This window comes from Rhipicephalus microplus, chromosome 4 (genome assembly GCF_043290135.1).
Source record: "Rhipicephalus microplus isolate Deutch F79 chromosome 4, USDA_Rmic, whole genome shotgun sequence".
NCBI lineage: Eukaryota > Metazoa > Arthropoda > Arachnida > Ixodida > Ixodidae > Rhipicephalus > Rhipicephalus microplus.
In genome coordinates this window covers 15,535,584-15,559,923 of record NC_134703.1, presented here as the reverse complement: position 1 = coordinate 15,559,923, position 24,340 = coordinate 15,535,584, and the positions used below count along the sequence as shown (strand labels likewise).

General features: G+C 42.1%; 3 protein-coding genes across 4 annotated transcripts; 2 read left to right on the top strand and 1 right to left on the bottom strand.

Moving 5' to 3' along the window:
- Positions 1-164: 164 nt before the first annotated feature.
- On the top strand, positions 165-2,632 carry LOC119171645 (tigger transposable element-derived protein 6). Its single transcript, XM_037422433.2, has 2 exons — positions 165-718; positions 1,463-2,632. The coding sequence occupies exons 1-2, from the start codon at positions 301-303 to the stop codon at positions 2,584-2,586; spliced, it is 1,542 nt and encodes a 513-aa protein (XP_037278330.2). The 5' UTR covers positions 165-300; the 3' UTR covers positions 2,587-2,632.
- A 1,647-nt stretch (positions 2,633-4,279) lies between these two features.
- LOC119171646 (uncharacterized) lies at positions 4,280-9,395 on the bottom strand. Its single transcript, XM_037422434.2, has 2 exons — positions 8,993-9,395; positions 4,280-4,564 (listed from the first exon to the last, which is right to left on the bottom strand). Exons 1-2 carry the CDS (start codon positions 9,223-9,225, stop codon positions 4,363-4,365), a joined length of 435 nt encoding a protein of 144 aa, XP_037278331.2. The 5' UTR covers positions 9,226-9,395; the 3' UTR covers positions 4,280-4,362.
- Positions 9,396-9,686: 291 nt separating this feature from the next.
- CycH (cyclin H) lies at positions 9,687-24,340 on the top strand. Of its 2 annotated transcripts, none has more exons than XM_075892209.1 (10): positions 9,687-9,965; positions 10,092-10,199; positions 10,410-10,483; positions 11,072-11,273; positions 13,422-13,529; positions 17,172-17,227; positions 17,312-17,382; positions 19,097-19,208; positions 19,276-19,348; positions 24,080-24,340. In XM_075892209.1, the coding sequence occupies exons 1-10, from the start codon at positions 9,843-9,845 to the stop codon at positions 24,224-24,226; spliced, it is 1,074 nt and encodes a 357-aa protein (XP_075748324.1). In that variant the 5' UTR covers positions 9,687-9,842; the 3' UTR covers positions 24,227-24,340. The 2 variants fall into 2 exon arrangements, with proteins under 2 accessions (XP_075748324.1, XP_037278329.1); XM_037422432.2 differs by lacking the exon at positions 24,080-24,340 and adding an exon at positions 20,298-20,490.

Sequence of the window (24,340 nt, the reverse complement as noted above, 5' to 3'; positions counted from 1 at the left end):
CTGCTTTACATAAAACATGACAAATTACTTAAAATATTTATAATAATTTGCGCACTTACTGCACATTCAGTATATTTTATGGTAAGTTGTTATGGAGATTTCGGTCATTCTAAAGCCAGTCCAAGAATAATCTCTGACTGTTTTCGTTTTTGAGTTGGCGTAGTTTGCGGCACAGGAGGAACTTGCTGTTTAAACCATGGTTTAAACTTTGCCTATCTCTCTTATTGTAGAAAAAAAAGAAAAGTTATCCTTGAGAAACTTCGCCCCAGAGCTTTGGTTTTCGTCGAAGTCAGCTTCACTATGAATAGAGCGTGCGATGATACTTTCGAAGCGTGTTCTGAAGACGACGAACGATGCTCAAGCGAGCGAAGCCCCGATCAAAAGCGCAAGCGTGCCACGCTTACGGCGGGAGAAAAACGCGAACTCTGCCTGTGGAAACGTGATCACCCGCGCTCTACTCTGCGCGAAGTCATGCTTTGGTGCCGCATTAACCTCGGTATGGACATCGGCAAGAGTTCTGTGTCCCGCATTTTGCAGGAGAGCGACAAGTGGATCAGCACCACGCCAGACGCCTCCAACTCGGCGGACTCGAGAAATTTGCTTGGGGTTGATATGGAAAAATCTCTTTTCGCGTGGCTGCAGGAGACGCGCTCCCGCGGGGTTTACGTAAGCGATGCGATGATCGCTGAAAAGGCCCGCGCTCTTGGAAAGCTGCTCAGTGAGTTTCGTCGGATCCATTTTTTTCCCAGTGGCAAAGTTGTCCCTTGCTTGAAGCAACTTGCGAATACGGAGAAGCATGCCAACACTGTGGTGGAGGTAGAAGATGACCACAAGCTTGCCATTATACATTCCATACACCTTGTGTCAATAGGACGGTCAGCTCATTTCTTTGAAGCGTTTGTAAAAATAGGCGATTCGATTCGCGGGCGCGAGGAACTAAGCCAAAGATAAATATTTTTTTGTCAACCGTGCCAAGCCAGAGCTGTCTGAACATGTGCATCCGTTGCTTAGAGATTTTGTTAGAACAGGCCTGGTATGAAAAAACAGGACAGCTCATGAACAACTGCTACAACCTGTGAGCCTGCAATGCAGCTCTTTTATGTAAGGCCACAGAGGTGAAAGTTCTATTCGTTTACGTGTCATATATTCATTGAATCTTAGAAGATGTTTATTATGAAAAGATGCCAAAGCCTAAATGTTCCAAGGTTGCTAACCACACATTGTATGACCTGACACTTAAGCATTGACTGGTACGCATTTTTTGTCTTAGATGTTCGTTTGACGGTATGCTGTTAACCATTGTCTCATTGTGTTTCAGGTCATATTTGCTGTTGTTGCTAATGCTTCTCGCAAGTAACTGTTATCCTGCATTTTTTAGGTGGAAATTGTGCTACTTGTGAAGTGGGTTACCCCGTGTGCATATTACATGCATTGAAAAGAAGTTTATTTGTGTATGTTGCAGAAATGCCTGATGACTTTCGCTATTCACGAGGCTGGCTGCATCGTTTCAAGACAAGGCATGGGATCTGTAATAACAGACCGCAGGGAAGCAGCTCACCTAAGCCACCTAGCTCCAAAGATGCATCCAAAGAGCTGCCTTGCAGCACGAGCCACTCTCAGTTACAGACACTCCTTGCAGACTACACCCTGAACAATATCTACCACGTACAAGAAATGGTCCTCTCCTACGCTGAATTACCAGCAAAGGGAAGTTCACGGGAGAAGCAGCGTTGCAACAAACAGAGGCTTGTAGTGGGACTGCTTTACAATCTATCAGGTTCGCATCGCTGGAGACCCATTATTGTCGGCGGCACAAAGCGGCCCCACAGTTTTGGAACCCTTTTTGACCCAAACATATATTGTCACTACAACTGCGAACCAAGAATGCGCTTGTCTGCAAGCATTCTCATCTCTCAACTGAAAAGTTTGGATGCAAATTTGTGCAGGGAGAAACGACGTGCCATCGTGTTGCTCGACGAATCAAGGACTGAGGTCTTCAGTGATGTGAACTTTTGTAACTTACAAGTGCACACTTTGCCTTCACAGTGTGTCTCTGGTATTAATGCTTGGAGCACACCTGTAACTCACAGTGTGAAAGCAATATACCGGAAAGACCTTCTGCTGCACAGTGCTATGTGTAAGGATGCTGAACTGAAGACAGATATCAGTGTTCGCTGGGCTCTTCGAACACTCTCACAGGCCTGGATGTCTCTTCCATCTCAAGTTATCACAGATTTCTGGGGTCAAACAGGCTTTCTACCATTGCAGCAACCAGAAAGACCACCTAATAACGCATACCAGTGCTTACTTCAGGAACTGCAGGAACTTTTGGACAAAGTTTACCCTCGTACGGCTGGTGCTGAAGCGTATATAAGTGTTGATGATTGCGATGACGAGGATGGGAGCCTGTTAACAGTTTCCCATGAACAACAAGAGTCATTTGCCTCAATTCTGGAACCAAACCACATTGATGCTTGGAGGAGCCTTCACACTTTGATAACATATCTCGAACAAGATGGAGACACGGGTGCTGTACGAGAGCTCTCCAAGTTGCAGAGGAAACTGAATGAGAAGGTTCTGAAGTAGAGTTCAAATCCATGAGTAATTTTCACATTAAATATTTGTAATTGTACGCTTTTCAGACCCATACTAAGGGAACCCCAGAAATCATTTTGAAATGAGTACCAATACATTACTTTTGCATATTTATTTTACGTTAAAGCGTACTTGACCTTGAAACCACACGATAGTTACATCTAACCTGAGAAAAAAAAGTTAATTCAAGGGCTCATCCTATTGTTAGACACAGTAATAATGAAAACAAACAGACAATTGGGTGTTAGTTCTCATTATAATAATCTGAGAGTAACCTAAATTATTTACTTCGCATAATTTTTTCTGCCAAGAAGCTTTGTTTTTGTTTCTCAGGAGCCTGTATAGTATCACGTTGCATGAACAGATCACACGGGATCACAACGCTACATTTCAGCACTCCCTCTCCATCACTAAATTGTGCCTCTCAGCAAGGTTGTGGCATGTAGAATGCCAATTTTAAAATTAGGCGCATACTTTCCCTAAAATAATTTTGGAGCCTAACCTGACCGGACCTAATGACTGCCCAATTTATATTGTGCTGTGCGATGTTTATAAATGATAAGCTGGTGTGCTCACTTGAGGATTAGTTCTAGACATGCCCGTGACCCGGCAGATTCGCATGTGATCTCTTGGTCTTTATGCTCGAGCTTTTCCATCCATCCCGCCGTAGTAGCTACGCTCTCTCTGGAGCAAATGGTAGGGTGAGAATGGAACGCGATGTGCGCGTCTCTCTTCTTGCATGAGAGGGCATGCTGGGCAAGTGACACTACTCTAGCAAAACTCGAACTCTGACACAACTGGCATCTATTGACGCGCCCTTAGTTGACACCCTTTCAAGGCAAGGGGCGCTTGCGACTTCTGGTCAAATCCACGGATTTTCACGGAGTAGGAGAAGGGAGGTGCTGCAACGAACCTTCACTACATTAATAGTAATTTTACTTTGTTGTCAAGCCTCCAGCATTAACAGAAGTAGTCCTAAAATGAAACAAAGGTCGCTTTACTTGTCCAGTCACAGCTGCTCTTGAGACTAAATCATATAATTTTTGCGGCTTGTAGGCTATTTCAAAACCCACGTCAATTAAAGCTTGTTACAAATTTGTTCAGAAGCTTCCTACAAAATTTTAACATTCTTTCCATTCGCACGCTACTTTTCGGAACTTGGAACTGGTCATGACTGTCTTAACATTGAAGCACACAACATTTACTGCCTTGTATTCTGTACATGCCAGTCGGTGGTATATTTAAGTTTTCTTTTCCATATTTTTACTAGTCTACGTCGTCAGAAACACATTTCTTTGTTTGCATGAAAACAATATGTCCAGCTGTGAAAAGGAACACAATATGCAAACTTTGCATTTTTCAATAAAAACTGCATTTCAGCAACTAGTACAAAGAAAATAATGGTGACTTATAGTCAAATAATATTAAAAAGTAGCATTTGATGAGGAATATAAGGTGTCATCCTGTTGCAATCATTCATCTGTTACATGCTCGTATCGGTGAGAAAATGTTTACTTTTTTGCTATATGAAAATTCCTTTTTTGTTGTTGTTGTCTGTTCTGAAGTTTAACTTTACAGGACTCTATTCAAGTGTGAAATATGATCTCTAGCTGGAAGTCAAGCTAGTGAGTAGGTAATGTCCAGTGAACAATACCGCAGTAAAAACAATCTTGCAGGCATACAATTGTGCTGTGCCTGAAACTTTTGAAGCAAATGTTTATTGTGTGAGATTTCCAAAAACATTCATTTCACAACCACACTATGAGATCAGTAGTCTCTTCTCGGCCTTTGCTGGTATGAGTTGTAGTCACGAGGACCATGCCGGTGGTCTTCACGGTCTCGGTAGCCACGATAACCGCCGCCGTAATCTTGATATCCTCTGCGTCTATCCTCCCACTGCCTGCCTCCTCTGTTCCAGCTGTTATCTCTGTCACCCCCACCACGACCATAACGTTCCTGGCGGTTGTCTCTGAAAGAAAAAAACCAAAACTCATGTTCCCTGAACTGTGCGACGTCTTCCATGCGTCTTTCAATACTAATGCACCACATACACGTGAAGACACGAGAGAGACACATCAACACAGGCACAGAAGTAATGCATATACGTAGCACTGTGCTCACTGCCCGTCTCACCACCATTATTTTATAGTACATATATCTTACACTGACAGTGTGTTTTTTGGCCACTTTGCAACCATTTTAGATAATACCATGTTAACCTCTGTTCACTACCAACACATCAGATGGGATGGCACTCTTAGGCCTAACCTGGCCTTTGCACCATAAAAATCCAATAATAGTTAACATTGTACTCTGTGCTCATGTGCCCTGGTTATGTCCTTGTCAATATCAGCTATAGTATTGTTTCCCGGTGCCATTCCAGCAAGCACCACATTCTATGCTATTGGAAAAAAGAAAAAAAAATCCTGGCGAACTCGCCCAAATGTCAGTTCTGCTTCGAATACACAAGTGGTTATACACGATTAAGGCAAAGGCAGTGATGGTGGCATTTGCTTCTCACCCAAGAAATGAAAAACTTTGCAAAATAAATCTACACACTACTAGCAAATGATAAGCAGATTACAGCTATATGCATAATCTGATTCACCAACACCATGAGACCAGTTTGCCAAAAGAAAAAGTAGAAAAACATTATGCAGGCAAAAAAAAAAATACAGGAAAGAGTAACATGGCTCAACTCATTCCTTAAAGAAATACTGGACAAAAACTTTTGCTGCCTAGATTTTCAGCCAAACTGAAAGACTGGGTGTTGAAATACGTAGAAACAACATACATTCAGACAGAAACTAGTGAAAAAGAGCAATTCCACATATTTTTCACAAACGCGCCGTTAACTAGAGGAGGTGCATTTTAATGTCACTAAAAGGCAGCGAACAATGCTCGGGGGTAAGGTAAAGCCCCTCGAGTGTGGGCACATCTTAGCACCTTTGTGAAAGTGGGAAAATGAGACATAAAGGAGAAGAGGGGAAAAGAATGTAGCAGGACAGGAAAATGTGCACCCTGCATGTGCCGCAATGATGTCACAGCTTGTGCGCTGACAATCTTTCAAAAACACCACCAGCTGCTCAAGAATATGTGAATAAAAAATATTCTATGAAATAGAATATGTGAACGTTGGGTCAGTGGCATCTTCAGGTTAGAAGTTCAATGTCTTTTCATTTTTTCTTTTTCCTATTTTAGTTCAATATACCTTCAAGTGAGACAATATAAAACATACAGAATCCAAAAAACGGTAGAAAGAGGAAGATGGAAACTTGCTATGAAAAAAATCAGTAAACAGTGGTTGTGTCGAGCTGATGTATTAACAAGCAAACTTATCTTCCTCAAGGCTAGAACAGACCATCTTAACAAAGAAGGGGGAGGGGACAACATTGGTTATGCGGGTGTGAGAGGAAAGAGCGGGGGGGGGGGGGGGTTGCTCTAATTGTATGAGTTAAAAAGGAGCATGTGTTCCATGATAAAAAGAAAATAAGAAAGTGGTTGGGAGGTGAGGATGTACAAGTGTCACTGAATCGTGGTTGTGGTTTGAGATTCTTAGATGGAGGGCTTAACTCGCATTGATTTTCTTTGCGTATGTACCATACCAAATGGATTGCAAGAGCCCCTTTAGGAACGTTTGTACTTAATAGTTTGAGATCATCCCTACAGACTCTATGTACTTTAGTCAAACTTCCAATCCGCAAGAGACGGAGAATATACAGAGTCGTACCTTATTCACAAGTTCAATGCACTCCAGCCAGTAGGTAGAATTTTTTCTAAAGGGGCTCTTGAATCCATTTGGTATGATAGATATACAAACAAAAGCAATGCAAGTTAAGCCCTCCATCTAAGAATTTCAGACCCACCACTGTTAACTTTGACAACAGGGATTTAGCAACATGTTCACATCCTCACCTCCCCACCGCTTCCTTATTTTCTTTTTACTCATGAAACACCTGCTCTTTCTTCACTCATACAATTCATTACAGCACCTCCCTCCCCCCTTTCTCACACATGCATATCCAATGTTTCCAACTCCCTTCTTAGGATGGAGGAAAGGGTAAACACGGTAGCGCTAAATAAATCAGTTCTGTTCTAGCCTTGAGGCAGACAAGTCTGCTAGCTAAAATGTCGACTTGACAAAACCCCTGTTTAGGGATTCCTTCAAAATATAGAGGAAGGGTTTCAAAAGAATGGAATGGTCATGACATCCCATACACACTGGCAGTCAATAAACATGCTTTTAACTAAAGAAAATTTGGCCTTCTCAGGTACAATTCCAAAAAACACTGCATGCAAAGCCAAAAATCGTGGCAATACATGTCTACAAAGCTAAACTTCACTCCCAACAAGACAAGCTTTTAGTGGTGTTATTGGTATAGAAAGACTGTAATAAGCTTGAAACAATAAAACAAGTGGAATATGGTCCAGATTATTGAGGGACCTGGGTTTATGAAGTTCTTTTTAGTTCAAATACCTATGGTTCATCCCCACTACGGAGGATCGATCACAGAAAATAAGGCTGCAGTGACACAGCAAAACAATTGAGGGTGCTGAGAATAAAGCCATTAGTCTCTGGCATTTCCTATGTTCTTGCGCCACAGGTGGTGCACAGGCAAAAGCTCGTGCACTGCTGTAAGCCACATAGCACTAAATGACTGCAACCCTAAAGTGCATTCTCTTTAGACTTGTACACGAAGTGAAACATTTGCATGTTCTATAACCGAATCTAAACTTAGGTGGCAATATTTGGCACGTTTTTGAAGCACAGCATTATGTGGCAACTACGCACGTGGTATTTTGCAAGTGTCCACTAACAGGGACTGTCCATTTCAGCATACTTTGATTGGCTAAATACTGAGAGTGGGCAGGTGAGCACCAATAGTGAACTCTGGTTCAGTCTCCATCCAATAAGTGCATGCTGAAACGGACAGTCCATTAAGTGGGCACTTGCAAGATGCCACCCAAGCCCGCGGTGACACTACAACAGCATGGCTTGTCTAGTGATTTGCCTGGGGCCTACAGGATACATCCTAACTATGTTGCGCACCGGTAACCTTGCTCTCTCTTACTGTTCATTTCGGCCACCATCAATTTTCGCTCCAAGGAATTGGTAGTTCACGTGACCAAAATAATGTGTTAATTTTGGGAATTTCCTTTGAAAAACATGTTAAAAATTCATCTCTCTTGTGACTGAGATATCTATTTATTTGGCAGTCTATGGGATGCTGAGAACTATTCATCAGCAGCACAAATTAGGTCTCAGTATTTGAACTAAGTTGATTGTGTGGGAGGTTTTTTCATGGTGCACACAGTTATGCTCCAGCTATTACGATTTTTCATGCATTTACCAGAGCTTACAGATATTTCAGTATTGGAGTGGAATATAGGTGAAGAGATCCATGAAGGGTTTGCAAGTTAACAGGTGCGAGTTCAGTCGCTTGACCCAAGAGTAGTCTACATTTGAATCATGTGAAACATGTGAAACTAAGTTACTATGCACTCGTTCGCTGTGATTCCTCCCTGGTACTAATCACCCTACACAACTTTCATTTCATTTGTAGTTCATAACCGTCACTGCTGTTATTTCATTTGTTGCTCATAACCATCACTGCAGTGACGGTTATGAACTACAAGTTCATTTGAACTTGTAGTTCATAATTGTCACTGCTGTTAACGTATAAACCACAGCTCACATTCACTATGGGGAGTGGCGAAGAATTGAGTGGCTTATAAATTGTTATAAAACTTAATAGGCTAGTTTATAGAATTGATGTGTTATGAAGCTATGTTGTAAATCTTGGTGCTCGACTAAACATATAAGAAAAACATATACATTATTGTCAGCATCTTTCTTTTTAATAATGAGATATAGGTAATTGGGAGCAGAGCCTAAAATGAAAATCAGATCTGGGGATGCTGATAAATCTACGATAGGGCAACTGCTTGAATGGACAAGACACTAATTGAGAGTGGAGTAAGCATATTTGTGGTCGAACAGCATGCGACTTGCCGAGGCTCCAATACAGCTGAGTTCTTAATGATGGTTCTTCATGGCGCGTACCCACTTTGGGGAATGAGCCAGCGCGACAGTCGGTATATACAGACAAGTATGAAGTGGGACACCCAGTTAACTTTAAAATAAGATGACTGCTTATGAGCACAAGGTTTTTTGCTTTTTTTCTTTTCCTGAAGGCCATGGTGCATTGCTAAGCGCAAGTGTATGTGTTATTTTTAACAGTGGTGGAAAAGTCTGCCTCAGTGATAACGGTAGACTTCATAGTTACTCGCTAGTTTCTTGGCTGGAGTGTCTGTGTGTGTAGGGTGGCAGTTACTCTAAAAGCCAACGTACTGCGACTTTACAAACACCGCTAACTTCGTAGCTGCAATTTCATACCTTCTGTCAAACGATCTCCTATTCTGCACAAACCAAGGATAGACAACGGGGGGCGGTGGCAGTGGCTTGCTCACAACCTCCATGTATTTCGAATCTTCCTCAGTGTATCTATACTTGAACTTCTCCTCATACTCCAGCAGAAGCTCTCTCAGCGGTTTATCCGCGCACTGTAGGTCATCGGGTTCGCTGGGAGATGTATTTGAACACTGCGCCTCGTCATCAAGTCCGCTCATGTTGAAGCCACAAGCGATGCGCAGACAATGCGATGAAGACACTCCTTTAGTAAGTACAGCAAAGCCTTTGGGGCATTTTCAGCTAGCTGCGATGCACGCTTCGACGCTTTTTTTTTTTTCCTCCTTGGAACGATCAACACAAACTTCCAAACGACAACACTTACGAAGCTTCCGACGCTGATCTACTACTGACTTTGCTGGCGGATTTCTGTGGCTAGTGTGCCCATTCTAGTACACTGTAGCTGACTGTAAACGACCACACAATTTGATACATGGTTTCATACTGTAAAACTTTGTGAGTGTGGCAAATCAAGTCAGAGACGTTTTTATTGCGTATGTGAATGTATAAGATAAAAACGTCAAGTAGTTTCTGCTGGTAATCGCGCTTAACTTCATGTTCGGACATGCAACATTGCATCGCCATCGAGGCGATTTTTGTTGATTTTGTTCAAGTTTGCTCATGCTAGCTGTTGTGTTTATGCATGCAGCATGGAAGCCGTGGAGCATCTGCTGGAAATGCACGTAGATGCAAAATGATTGGCTGTGCAGGCGCTAAATGTGATTCTCTTGCATAAAATTCCATTATTGCTAAGCAGAGCGTCAAAACGAGCTAAAAAATGTTTTCTACCAGCACACAAGGCAAGTGTTGGATTTTTAAGGATGAGGCTCAAATCTCAAGACTCAGGAAAGCCGCCAATGACAGATTCATCAATCGCCAACAAAACGCGAACCGATCTTCGGTAAGTGAACCTTGACGTTGTAACGCAAACAAGAAACTACTTCCTGAACGATTGCCCCAGAAATTTGTCCTGTCGAGCAATAACGGCTCACTTGCGTGGTTGCATCACTGCCCGAAATTATTTCAGGGTGACTTCCTTTCGCCAGAGGAAGAAAGGACGATCTACAAGCACTACGAGTTCACCCTTCGAGATTTCTGCAAGAAATTTCAACCGCCTGTCCCAAGAAGCGTAATTGTAAGTGGTAGTATCGGATTGTGCATGAATGCGTTGTAGTAAAAAAAAAAAAAAGAAAATGACCTGGTGAATGCGTCTTTTGTGTTGTTCTATCGTTGATCCTACTAATAAATGTATTAGTGGTATGAATTTATATTATGCTAATGCTGTCTTTAGTACTTCGGTGGTGTAGTGTCTTCGTGAGCTGATCTTGCGTTGCATTTTATGCAGGGCACATCGTTTCATTACTTCAAGCGCTTCTACCTCAACAACTCTGTGATGGACTACCACCCGAAGCATATGCTGTAAGTTTCCTAATGAGAAATAATGACTGCCGTTCATTCTGCCCGAAACGTCGGTACATCCAACGCATTGTTTGCATGCTAATGTAGACTGCAATCAGTATTGGCCGCTGTTTCATTCTGCCGAAGTTTTTGGGTGCTTTTTCGTGTAGCCACCTCTCGAGTGCTTCATTGTTTTTTTTTTGTAAAGTTATACGTGCATTGTACTTTGTCTGAGCTTTGAACCAACGTTGTATGAACAGGGGAAGTGGGCAGGTTGATCAAAAAAGGATGGGCAGTGACATTTCATTGCTAAGAAGAAGCATTACGTTGTATATTGGGGTCACCGGTATTGGATAAAGTACTGTAACGAAGTCACACGGAAGTTGTGGATTTTGATCAATATTGCACCACGGAGCAGTTATTTACGGGCGATACTTTGGTTCGGGAATGAACTGGAAGCCACCAGACACATTAGGAAATAAGTAGACTAGACTAGTGCGGAATGTATGCGCCCATCAATTCACTAGTTTCTTGTTTGTTGGCAAATGTGTATTAGCAAACCCAGCTAACAACACTGCTGATAAGATTGTTTTTAAAAAAAATGTGCAGGGTGACTTGTGTTTACCTGGCCTGCAAAGTAGAGGAGTTCAATGTTTCCATTGCACAGTTTGTCAGCAATGTGCGTGGAGACCGGGAAAAAGCCACGGACATCATTTTGAACAACGAGCTTCTGCTCATGCAGCAACTTAAGTATCACCTCACCATTCACAACCCTTATCGACCACTTGAGGGACTTCTAATAGACCTCAAAGTATGCATTTGTTCTCAACCTGAAAGATTGTTTTGCCCAGTGCTTTAAAATGGGACACTTTGCCTGAAAGCTTTTTTTAAATTTCTTTATTGATGTAAATAGAACTCGCTGAGTTTATGTATGTTTGTGAGCTGATTTCAAATATGCAGCTATTTTTTCTAGTACAATATGTAGTCTTTAAATGCCAGGTGCCATTTTGGGAGCCATATTTTGCCTAAACTGAGAGAGTTATTAAGAAATTAAGCACACCAGAATAATGTGAAATGGTTACAGAATACAAGAGAACAAAGATGGATCTAAGAAGTCCATGTGAACAAAAGTTGTGGTATGTTCAACATACCATAACTTTTGTTCATTTTGGTTTAAAAATATATGTTTGTTTACTGTATAACCACTGAAGCTCCCAAAAAGCCTATAAAATGTTGCATATTTTAGAAACTATGTATTATATTAAAAACTAATTGCATATTGCACATCTGCAAAAAACTATACATAAACTCATCGACATTTATCTCAATCAGTAAAGAAAAAAAATTTTGTTTTGTGGCCCATGTTTTTATAAAAAAACACTAAAGAGGACCAGTGGCTTGGTTTATATTGACAAACTGCACTCTGTGAATTCTTATGCCATATCCCACTCTATATTAAGTTCGATATTACGAGAGAAATATTTTTATTTCACACAAAAATCTCCACACGTGATGTATGAAATTTTTTTTTAAATCACAGCATATTCATGGAGTGAATTATTATGAGTGGGGCAAAGCGTCCATCTGTCCGTGCATGCGCCCATGCTTCTGGTCGCGTTTGAGAAAGCAGACGGCACACTGGTAACACTGACGAGATACAAGTCAAGGAAGCCGAGGGCATCTTCAACACGCCCGTCTCTCTGCTTTGTCCAAGCCTCACCAACGATCCGCCACGTACGGCGGCTATACGGGAGACTACGAGAGGCAATCGTTCTCCGCGCACTCAGGCAAAGCGTGCGCAGCAGCCAATCGGAGAGTAGCGGTACAGCGCTGTCTATTATACTGTTCAGGAGATGCGGCCTTCTTTTCTTTCTGGTCTCTTCTCTCGGTTATGCGTGATGCATGACAAGGTTAGACTAAGGGGAGCTTGGCCTCTAATAGTATTTTCGGTACTTTTTGTGGCATTGGCTCAATGAAATTTTCAGAAACTTCGTATGCTGTGTCTATGGCCCCCACAGGTTACAATGTACTTAATTGTTATTGATTTGAAGCTATGTAGGACCTTGTAAACTCCTTCAAAATTTCTTACGTCATGGTGTTAGATAAAGGTGGCATCGCCACCCGAATTTTCTTTTCACACGTTTTCTCGCTTACTAAGCGTCGTGTCGCGGTAAGAATGGTGATTTCAGAATTGTTAAATTGTACTTTTCTAGTACGGTGAAAAGCCGTTTTACTCTTTAGTTCCCCTTTGAGGAGAGCCCTGCTGTATGCCAGTAAAGATGGCTGTTATTAGTCCCACTACGACTTATACAAGTCTCTGAAGTCAGCTGAAATAGTTCATTCAATAACATTCAAAGGGTTTAACATGAATATAGACTCTAGTAAAGCTCTTTCTTGTCCTAGTGTGTTCGACACGCTTGAATTAAATGGTTGCATAAAACCTGGTTGGGCATGTGTAGCTTTAATATCTAATTCATGGCATATGCACATGCGATTTTCATGTGTCTGTTCCTTATTTATTCAGTAGCTCCATTCATCAATAAAACATGTGAACTTGTGCTTGTCCCTATTCACTCCCTTTGTGAATCTGTATTCTTTTGCACAATCATTTAATTTCAAGCATGAATATAGGGCTTCGAACGAGTCACTGTTTGTAATGCAATCTATTTTTTAAACTTGTGGCATAGTAGGCATCATTCGAGAGCACTCTGGCGCCTTCTCATAATCTTTGTAAAACAGCTGACATAGCAGGCTGTAATAGTTCGGAACAGCTTTAAAGCCGCTGTATGAAAACTTCGTAAAATTTACAAAGTGCTGGCAAGGTAGCTATTTGCATATTCAATCAGTCAAATGCTTGTGTAGCTAACATTTGATTGTGTACCCTTTTGCTAAGTTATGAGATATGCGTGAAATGAGAGGACACGTTAACAAGTAGCAATCCTCATCTTGCTACCATCAGACCAGGTGTCCCCAGTTTCCCGACCCAGAGAAGCTGAGGATATACATGGATGACTTCCTTGAAAGAACTCTCTTCACAGATGCAATGCTCCTCATGGCACCATCCCAGGTGTGAACGTACACAGGTTATCTTCTAAGCTGCCTTCTTTTGTGTGTGTGTGTGTTTTGGTCTTCATTGCTTTTACTTTTACACATTTACATAGCAGATTTCATGATAAAAAAGTTAATAGCGGCCCCGCCGCTATTAACTTGGCTAAGGCACTCGGCTGGTGACCCGCGGGTCGCGGGATTAAATCCCTGCTGCGGCAGCTGCATTTCTGATGGAGGCGGAAATGTTGTAGGCCCGTGTGCTCAGATTTGAGTGCACGTTAAAGAACCCCAGGTGGTCGAAATTTTCAGAGCCCTCCACTACAGCGTCTCTCATAATCATATAGTGAGTGGTTTTGAAACGTTAAACCCACATATCAGTCAAAAGGTAGCAGCGTTATATTTATGCTTCATGCTGGCAGCAGCCACATAAGCTTTGATGTTTCAGTTAAGTTTTGACTAGATTCAAAAAAGTGGACCGTCCAGAGAGGGGAGGGGCTCTCTTCTGCATTGTATGCCAGCACTTTTGTACTGAGTCTGGAGGTACTTTTTATTTCTTATTTAAATTAATTTCTTGTGGTTACAGATGTTTGTCTAGATTACGGGCTTGGTGAAGAATGAATAGTTCAAACTCACCACACTCATGGTTAGCTTTTCATATGCTCAGTTCACTTCTGTTTCAGAAGTATGTCGACACATATCTTTGATCCGTTAAAACCTGTTGCTCATGTTTCTCTAAAACGGATACGAAACAAAATTTGATCCTGTAGGAGATCTGAAACACCAGATATTGTGTATGACATTATCTTGATTGGTAGCAAAAAAAACTAAGTATGGTAATATGGACCACGATGTTATAAACCTTATGCAATATTGGTGCCATCTGTTGGCCGTTGTGTGCATAGCCGTCATGTTAGAGGCTCTGCATGCGGCACAATACGCATAGGTCCGCGTGTGTTTATGTAGACATATACGCAAGGCGTATCGACCTGAGGCGTGTATTGGCTGATAATCGCAAGGCCTATGTATTGCTATGTCCCTTGCTGCACACAGAGAGAAACTACGAATGCTGAAAGAAAAAAGGTAAGCTGTAAACTTTGTCCGTTTATATTTTTTTTCCCAAGCTGATGGCGTTTCCAGCATGACCTTCGGCTACTTCTCCCTATACGTGTTTGCGTTCTCTCTTCTATAAAAGTAAGACGTGCAATAGCATTTCTATTTGTCTTCCCATAAATTGCTGCATGCCGAAGCAAGACAGTTTTTGCAACTGCTCGCAACCGATTACCTAGGGAAGGCGACTCATACATTTCACGCTGAAGTCACCTTCACACAACGAACTTTATCGCAGCTATATGCATGTGTCTACATTTCGTTGAATGTGTTTTGTATATTACGTTTGAGTAACGGCATAGGCTGAATTAGAAACAAGTGCGCATCATCGGTTCATTTTGAGAAGGGAGCAACGGTGCTAAAGCGTCCTTGTTTCGTGCTCTTCCGTTTTCTCTTCTGAAGTGTTACAAGCAGCGGTTTCATGGGATGACTTGCGCAGGTTTTTCAAGCATCCAATGTGCTCGGCACATGCAACGAAACGCAGGCCCGTGCAATTAGCCGTGATAAGGCACGTTGCGTGAAGGTGGCTTCTGCACAAAGCATACGAGTCGCTTTCACTTGGTAAATGGCTGCTAGCGAAAACATTACAAAAACTGCCTTGCTTCAGTGTGCAGCAATTTATGGTAACACGAATACAAATGCTATTCCACGTCTTACTTGCATAGAAAAGGGTACGCAGACACGTTTTTCAGGAGCAGTAGCCGGAGCTCACACTGAAAACGCCATCAGCCTGGAAAAAAAAAAGGGAGAAAGCTTACAGCTTACCTTTTTGTCCTTCAGCATTCTGAATTCCTCTCTGTGTGCTGCGAGAAACGCAGCAATACGTGGGCATTGCGATTATCAGCCAATGCATGCCTCATGTCGATACGCCTTACGTATACTTCTACGTAAACACACACGGACGTGTGCGTACTGAGGGGCCTCTAACATGGCAGCTATGCGCACAATGGCCGACATATGGCAGCAATTCTGCAGAAGGTCTATCGGCAGTCACATTTCCCAAATTGAGGCATCTTGAGCCCTCAAGAGAGGGCTTATCGGATCTGAGAAGACAGTGATTTCTTCAATACATAAATGGTGAAATCTGAAAATTTCCAAGCAAGAGAAAAAAGTAGAGTATTGCATTAGTTTCATCTGGCAGCACTAACTAATGGCAACCACGTTGCTCACGGGGATCGAGTCAGTGCGCCATGATGTCATGAGTTTGTACCATGAATCATCTGCATTGAAACAACAATAATTAGAACAAACAGATTGGCAAGCAAAAGAAAGTGTAGGGGGTGTTATTTGTAGTAATTGTCACGTGAATCTGAGGAAAGTAAAGTGAGTGAAAAGATAACTTGCCGCTGGCAAGGACTGAAGCTGCGACCTTCGAACATTCGATGAGCTATCAACTGAGCTACAGCAGCAGTCATCCCCGTCGAGCTTATCCAGTATATTGAGCAAACATAGTAAAACATCAATAATTCAAAGTCACTGTAACTGTGAAAAATTTTTGCCTTGAGCAGGTTTTTGAAATAACCAAGTTACAAGTAAGCTGAGTCAGCGTAATGGCATTTCTCATGTTTACTATACAAAACACTGTGTTAACAATGCTTTTTTTTTTTTCAAATTTCTGGTGGCTCATGAATGTGACAGTCATCTGGGAAGGAGTTCTATATAGTTGTTGCTGTGTGACGTAAGAAGGGCTTTGCGATTACAGAAGTGCCGCAGGAAATAAGCACTGGAGGATGGATAGTGTTTTGCATACACTGTGAAGTAGTTATGTGGCTCAATTGTTTATTAGTATAGTATATTTAAAAGGGGCCCTGCAACACTTTTTTTAGTTATAATCAAATAGCCTCACTATTGGCACATGATGCTTCACAATTAACATGCCGCAATAGGTTTTAGAATCCATCAAGTACGAGCAGAGTTACAGGTATTCGATGCATGTTTCCAGCGCTCCCTCTCTCCTTCTTTCATGCCAACGACTGCGCTAAAAGCCACGCACGCAGAGAAGGGTATGGCAAGAGGCTAAAAAGATATGTCTTTTCATCAGCACACGTCGTAACTGAGCTCTTCTTTATTATGTTTTTCTGTGAGTGCACGGCTGACGTTCAACATGATGTTGCGCACCCAGCTGCGTGGTGGCATTTCGTGGCAGCCATGGTGACTGCACAGTAAATCAGCCTACTACCGTGAACGTGATTATATGGCGCAGAAGTTTAGGTTATCACATTGATTGAGGAGAAAAGGGGGCGCCATTTCTAGCCGACTTTCAGAACTAATTGTATGTTCTAGGCCATGTGCTGCGCTCTAATGTTTGACTCTTGTGTTCTTGGGAGCCTCGACTTCCATTCACCGACATTTTCTGACCATGGTTCAAAAAGTGTTGCTAGGTTACTTTAAAACTCTAGATGATTTGGGTGTTTACAATGAAGAAGAGTAACAAGTCAAATGTAATGTCAATAATAATTGCACAAGTGGACAAAATTTTTTTAATGTTGCCGAAGTCCCATGCTCTTCTTTTAATCATCCTGATCGTGTCTTTAATCTTTCTCGCTGCCTGTAGATTGCCCTCACTGCTGTTCTGTATGCCGCCAACAAAGCCCAGGCTAACTTTGAAACGTGAGTTTTCCTCTTCTGTTACGTCTCCTGCTGATCAAAGCTAGCTGGGCATTAGTGTGTTTGCTTTTTCACTTTGTAAAACAGGTACATAACGGACTTCCTGTTTGCTGGTAGCCCGCGTGAGATGCTTCACCACATCAAGGACACTGTGAAAAGTCAGTGCCTCTTTTTGTTGCTCTTTATGAATGGTTATTTCGTCAGTGACTTCTCCTGAGAATATTCCAGCAGTAACCTTAACACAAGGCATGCATTTGTATACCTTGCAGCTTTCTTTTTGTGTCATTAGCCAGTGTTTAGAAATTGTCTTACTTTTTTAGATCGTTCACTGAAAGTGATGGTCATAATTTCTATCATAAAAGTTGTAATCTCACGTAGCCAATTAAGAGAAGTGTGGGAACGTATTAGCAGTCACTTCGTCAGAGCACGGACATGTTGCAACTCAACGTGGTAGTTCAGGCTTTGTGCTGTTGACTTTAGGCAGCGGGTCGAATTACACCTACAGTGGCAATATTCTTATGGTGATCAAGTACTGTAGTAAAAGCTCAATAACGTCAATTGCATGGCACCGAAAAAGTGTTTGGATTAATTGAACATCAAATTATCAAAAATATCAAGAAAAATTTAGCAAATGTTTGTTACATTTATACACTTTCATTTTCTTGATGAATGCAAAAATAAATAGATGCTTATTTTGTTGAAGAGCAGAGTAAAATTTGCAATATTTATAATCTTGCGACCTTGTTCTCAATTCGACCACGATGCCAAACTGCCACGTTTAATTAGGCTCGAACAGGCTTTACACCTTTGCCTTGTTATCTACCACCATCATTATTATGCATGTGTGACGTTACTTTTTTTTTGATGCCTAAAATGGCCGGGAGTTAATACTTCGTCCATAACAATGTAGCAAATGCAGCTAGGAGCCCTGCTTTTGGAATCTTTGATTATTATTTTTTTTTTTGACATTGCATGCACATTGCATTAAGTTGAAAGAAAGCTGTTGAGATCTGGATCAGCATGTCAACAAGACCGTGATCACTAATTGATGAAGATATTGATGTGGTCAACGCCTCCTTGTTTCGGTAGTCTTTAAATGCTATATGCACACTTTCTGTCATGCATTTGCAATGCATCACATTTGAGAATAGTCTGAATTATCCAGGTTGCAGCCAAATGAGACTGAATTAACAAGATTTTAATGCCATTAAGCAGTGCATATGCTGGCAGGGTCCAGGCAACATGTCTGATTTTTTGAATTAACGGGGTTCAAATGAACGAGCTTTTACTGCATGCGGTTAAACCCCTCTATACAATAAGCAGTGATGTAACAAACAATGGAGTATAATAGATACCATCTACCTGTGTGGTTGGCTGCCCCATCTTTTTGACATTTTTTAACAGACTGTGGGCTGTAAAAGGCAAGTTAATCTTGAAATTTCATCAACAATCACGCTAGTAACCGACATTCTAACTTTAAATGTATTACCTGTAATTATGCTGCTAACTACAGTTAATGCATTGTACAAATAAAGGGAAATGACAGACACATTCACCCAGAAAGTTATTTGCAGTCAAGAGAGGCATCAGTTATGGAAGTGGGCACTGATGCCCTCCTGAGCCCCCTTCCAAAACATCTTCATGTGTCCAGAGAAAAAAATACAGTGCCACCTCAGTGTCGCTGTGTGCTGCAACTTAGCATTTCTTGCTAGAGCATGACTCAAGTTATCGTTTTGTGTTGTGCTGCTGGCTTTAGGCAATTAGTTCCATGTCCTTAACGTTTTCTGCACAAAAAGTACTTCTGTTGTCTCATCCTTTTTGAAGCACGAATGACACAGAATCTTGAATTTTGTGTTATTTTGCACGTTGCAGAGTTGTGGCTTATGGTAAGAGCCATTGAAGTGCCCCCCAAAGAGAAGGTACGTGCCTGTGAACAGAAGCTTGAGAAATGCAGAAATCAGGAGAACAACCCGGACAGCCAAGTGTAAGCTCATTTAAATTGGGTTCATGATGTGGCAGTTTCTGTAACTAACTGAACATTTATTTTCCAGGTACAAACGGAAAATGCAAGATGGGCTAGACGACGATTACCAATCGAGCTCGAAATATGCAAGAACATCAGAGGTAACTTTTTCAATGCATTCTTTGATAACTTCTGCGCAGTGGATCCTGTGTACATTGTTTTAGAGTTGACAGATTTTTTACCTACTTGATTTTAAGTGCCCAATAAACTCTATCTTTCCCAATGAATTTGAAGGGGCTCTGAAACACCTTTTTTTAAGTAACCATGGAATTGATTCACTAAAATAGCTTATTGCCTCACAAATTCAACGTCGCCAAAATTTTAAGAGTCCGTCCAGTACAAAGAGAGTTGGAAAGATTTATTGCACGCTGCAATCGCATTCTCCCTTCTCTTGTCCAGATGAAAGCACTTGCAGCTAAAAAAGGAGGGATGGCATGGGCAAAAAAAATATGTCCCGCGCACCTCGTGACCGTGAGCATTTTTTTTCTTCGAATACGCGGCTTTTTCAGGGTGATTGCACACGCACAAACAAGTGGCAGCCTCTCGCGGCGATCCTTGTCGCAACCGCGACCGCCATGTTCAAATCAGCCAATAGCTGATGGATGGCTCTGTATGTGCAATTTTCGGGTGTCTTCCGTCATTTGTCGAGAGAAATCAGTTTTTGGCTGACTTTGATAATTTATTGTGAATTCCAGGCGCATACTGCGCTATAACAATCGGCTCGCGTGTTCTCGGGAGCCTCTACAACCGATCGGCAGCGTTTTCTGACCACGCTCAAAAAGTGTTGCAGGGCCCCTTCAATGAAATAAGTGGCCTTGACAAGAAAGATCACAGGCACACAGTATGTAGCGCTGTGAAATTGATGCCCAATCAGTGTCTGTGCTGCATTACTTTCAAGTCTAGCGGCATGTTGGGAAACTTCGACCATGCTTTTTCTTTGTGGCTCAACAGGACCGAGAAATATGGGAACCCCTGCTATAGTCTGTTACTTTTTTTTTTTTTCTTTTTCACTGGTGAACTTTGTTATATAACTTCTGTTATTGTCCACAGGAGCATCGGCAAGTCGATGATTCAATGGGAGGATCAAGCACCTTGGAAGGTTCTCCATAGCTGCCTGTAGATAGCGTACATTTGTTTGATACTACAAGGACATCAGTGTTCACTTCTCATGTCTGTTATGATGTGATACCCTCAAATGAAGACTTCTTCGAGGATTGTTTGTCATAAAATTGGACACATTCAACAGCTTGTCTCTCTGAAAACATTTTATACCTTCAATGCGGCCACCGTTCATGTAATCTCATCAAAAAGGATTGTGCTTGCACTTTTTGATACACAAGCTGAGCTGAAGTCATGCACTCGGTTCATGCACTAGAGTTCATGCACGAAGTCATGCACTAGAACTTAAGCACTCGGTTAGTCAAGAAGACCTTAGATGCTTTCTCTCCTTTATGCTGTTTGAGAATATTATCCTGGCATTTGGTTCGCCCATTTACGCGAGCATGTTGTTAGTTGAGGCCTGTATGGCTTCAGCTATGATGCATTCAAGTTGCAGTATAAATATGTCACCAATAAGCCAGAAACACTGATCTGTCACGACCCCCTAATTTAGGAGGGCAGACTCAACTTGAACATTTGTTTGTTTGCTTCTTCAGTGATCGTTTTGAAACTTCCCAGCCTTTTGCAGTTTCTTTCTGCTGATTTCAAATATATAATTACATTTCCTGTAATGCATCTTGTTCCTGAAATAACTTAAGTTCACCCCCTATTGTTTAAATCTTGATAGAAAGAAAGTGCTTAATTGGAAGTAATATATGAGATAAAACAACAGAAACTACTTACAAGAAATTGAAAGTATGCTAGAGTTATCTTTTTGTTTCATTTATTAGTTATTTTACAACAGGATCAACTTTCTATTCTAAAAAGCAGTTGGCATTGTGTTGCAATTTTTATGAGTTAATAATTAAAAATGCTTGGCACTGAATTCTGCTGCCATGGCTAGATTCTATACACATACAGGTTTGATGGCATAAAAGAATTATTGATGTACCTGCCCTAGGTGCCGAGATATCGAGGCCTCGAGACTGAGTAGTTGTAGGCTAACATATGGAGCAACATACTAAAAACTAATGACGCACATTTTTTTAAGAAGCTAGCATCAGGGTGTGTATGTTTTGTGATGCAGTTTTCAGATCGACTTCATTACCACTTTAAAATATTACTCTGACATTCGGTTCTCCCAGTTGCGTGAGCACATTGTTTGCTGGAGCCTGAATGGCTTCAACTATCATGCATTCACCTGTGATGTTATATAGGTAACGCGACAGCAATAAGCCAAAAACACTGTATTTAGCACTGATCTGTTGTAGCCTTCTCATTTAATGTGAGGCATTGAAGTGAGAAAAATGTCTCCATGTAGAGTGGTTTGGCCCATATACTGTAATAATCACCTGCAGATATGATGTGATATCTAAGAATGAGGAAAGAAAGCGAGGCTTTGTTTAGTGTATAAAACTGGTAAGGATACTAGAGCATCAATGAAGAACGTAAGACAAGATGGTAGAGAATGCCAACATTTGTACCTCAGTCTTACTCGAATTATTTCCACTGCCTGAACACAGGCCCTTGTCAGAGGTGTGTTCCCATGGAAACTTGACTTCAGTGCAAGCATCACAAGGTCATGGTAGTGGTGTGACAGTGTAGCCAATGTTACCATGTCATCACACTTATGAAATGGAACTGCAGGCATGGGTTGATGATTGCTTTGGACCATTGTGCCTAGGGGCTTTTGTTTTCTTTCATAGGGGCCTGTCAGTGTCAGTACTATTCGTAGTAGTGTGACTTCAATAGGCTGAGTATATTTATGTGTGTTTTATTGTCTCAGCAGTGACGTTATGCATTGATGAAGCATAAGTGCACACATAAGAAAAACTTGGAACCTGCGAAATTGTATCGTGACTCTAGACTTACGTCAACGAGTGTCACAATGACTTTTGACAAGTTGCAAAATGACTTTACGCTGTTAATAGCCAGCTTGTGCGGACACTTGTATTGCACAGAACCGAGAATGCTGAATCCCCATAAAGCTCTGGTGGAAGTTTTTATTATTATTATTATTATTAAGATATATATTAGCATATGAGAATGCACATTAGCATTGTTTCTTTTTTCATAGAATGCAGAAGTGGTAAACCTGCGCCAACTAGAAATTGTGGCGCGATACTGCTCCAAAAGGGTCTTTTTTGTCTAATTTGTGCCGTAGCCGGCGACTACCTGAGGGTGCTGAGGCGGCGATTGCAGCTGCCTCTATCAATGTGCGGGACCGTGTCTAGCGTGCGCCATTTTGCAGAAACGAAAGCAGCTCGCTGTTGCGGAGTTGAGCGTTGTCGGGCTGTCGCTTCGCGAAGCGTACACCCTTTCATGAGGCGAAAGCCCAAACGCGCGTCCGTGAGGGCCACTAGAGCAACGCTTGCAGGAAGCTCGCATCGTCACGGTAACGCAAAAGGCTTCTCGCCGCATCTGTGCACAGTGACATCAGTAATAGGTGTTATGTGGTGACAGTCTGAAGCGGAGTGGGCGCAAGCGGCTCGGCACGTTGTGTACGCTAAGTAGACGAAGCGCTGCACGCAACTAGCCAGTAGACGATCGGCTCCCTGCGACTGTACCGCGTCTCAACAAAAGCTGTGTCAGTTTTCGCAAAGTAGAAGATCGTGGGGCACATTTATTGCAGACAGCTGTTTATGCCCGTTCGGTAGTATCCTGACAGCTGTTTATCCCAGACTCGGTAGTATAGTTTCGAAATGCTCTTTGTCGCCACCGCGTGCCATCGGACGGTCGTACGAGAATGCCAATCATTTTTGAACATAAGCAAAAAGAAAGAAATTAGGCAATATTTTCTGTGGCACTGTACTCATTCCTTCTTTAGCGGTCATGGCGCACGAAAAGAATGAAAATTGGTAGTTGGGCGTAGGCGTGCGCTTAGAGGGGGGCGGGCAAAAGTGGGGGCCGCTAAGTAAGCCCCATACTTATAGTGAACTAGAAAGAGCATATTCTAGTTCACTATACTCGTGCTTGACATTAGAGGGCGGGGGGCGCTGCGATCAACTTTCACCCCCCCCCCCCCTTCCTGAATGGGCACCCTGCGCACGCTTATGTACTTGCATATAGCTGCGTTTAATGTGCAGTTAGCCGCGTTATTATTGAGGTTTTCTGTAACGAGCTTTGAATGTGCGTGTGTGTGTATAATCTGTATGTAATCCTGCTTTTGTTTATGCGTATGCTTATTTTGTGGGCTTGCTTCAGCATAAATGAATATGTAAGCTGAGGGAACATTGAAATCAAGCTAACTTTCTTCCTCTGGGTGCGTCACGGGAAGCCCGTGCGTGCGCTCCAAACACAGAGTTAACTGCTCCAAAAGCAGATTATGCCTGCTCCAGTAGCTGCTCCAAAATGTTCGAAGGCACCACCACTGCTAAATGTTAATGAGGCTTATATTATGAAAATATATGGTCCGCTAGCTTCATAAGTCAAGCGCAAAGTTTCAGGGAGTACTTGCCCGAGAGAAGACATTGCAGCAGAAGGCGACAAAAGCTCTGTTGAAAATTCCTACGCGACACGGACTTGAACAAGCGGCTGTAACAGCAATGTCACACACCGCAAAAGACAAGACTGGACTGTGACAGAGTGTGCGCGCGTGTGCTGCCGAATGTGCTGTTTATCTCTCTTCCCTCTCTCCTCTCTATCTTTCATTTCCCCCATGCGCAGGGTAGCAAATCGGCTGCCTATAGGCTGGTTAACCTCCCTGCCGTTCTTTTCCTCCTATTTTCCTTCAGGGAGTACTTGTGTTCAAAAACACTGCGGAGCCCACGGAGAAGAAAAGCAGCATGGTGTTAACTTGGTCTTGTTGGAGTTGGGTGGCCGTGCAAGAAAACAGACTGGAACAGAAGACTGTACGATTGTCCCCTTTCTCGCAAGCTTAGCCGATTCTTTGGTTAGAGGAGGTTGTAAAATTGTGTAGACATATCATACAAGAAGTCTGTAAGGCGGTATGAAAATCGGGGTCGCAAATTTTCTGTTGTGGCAAGCTGGTGCCA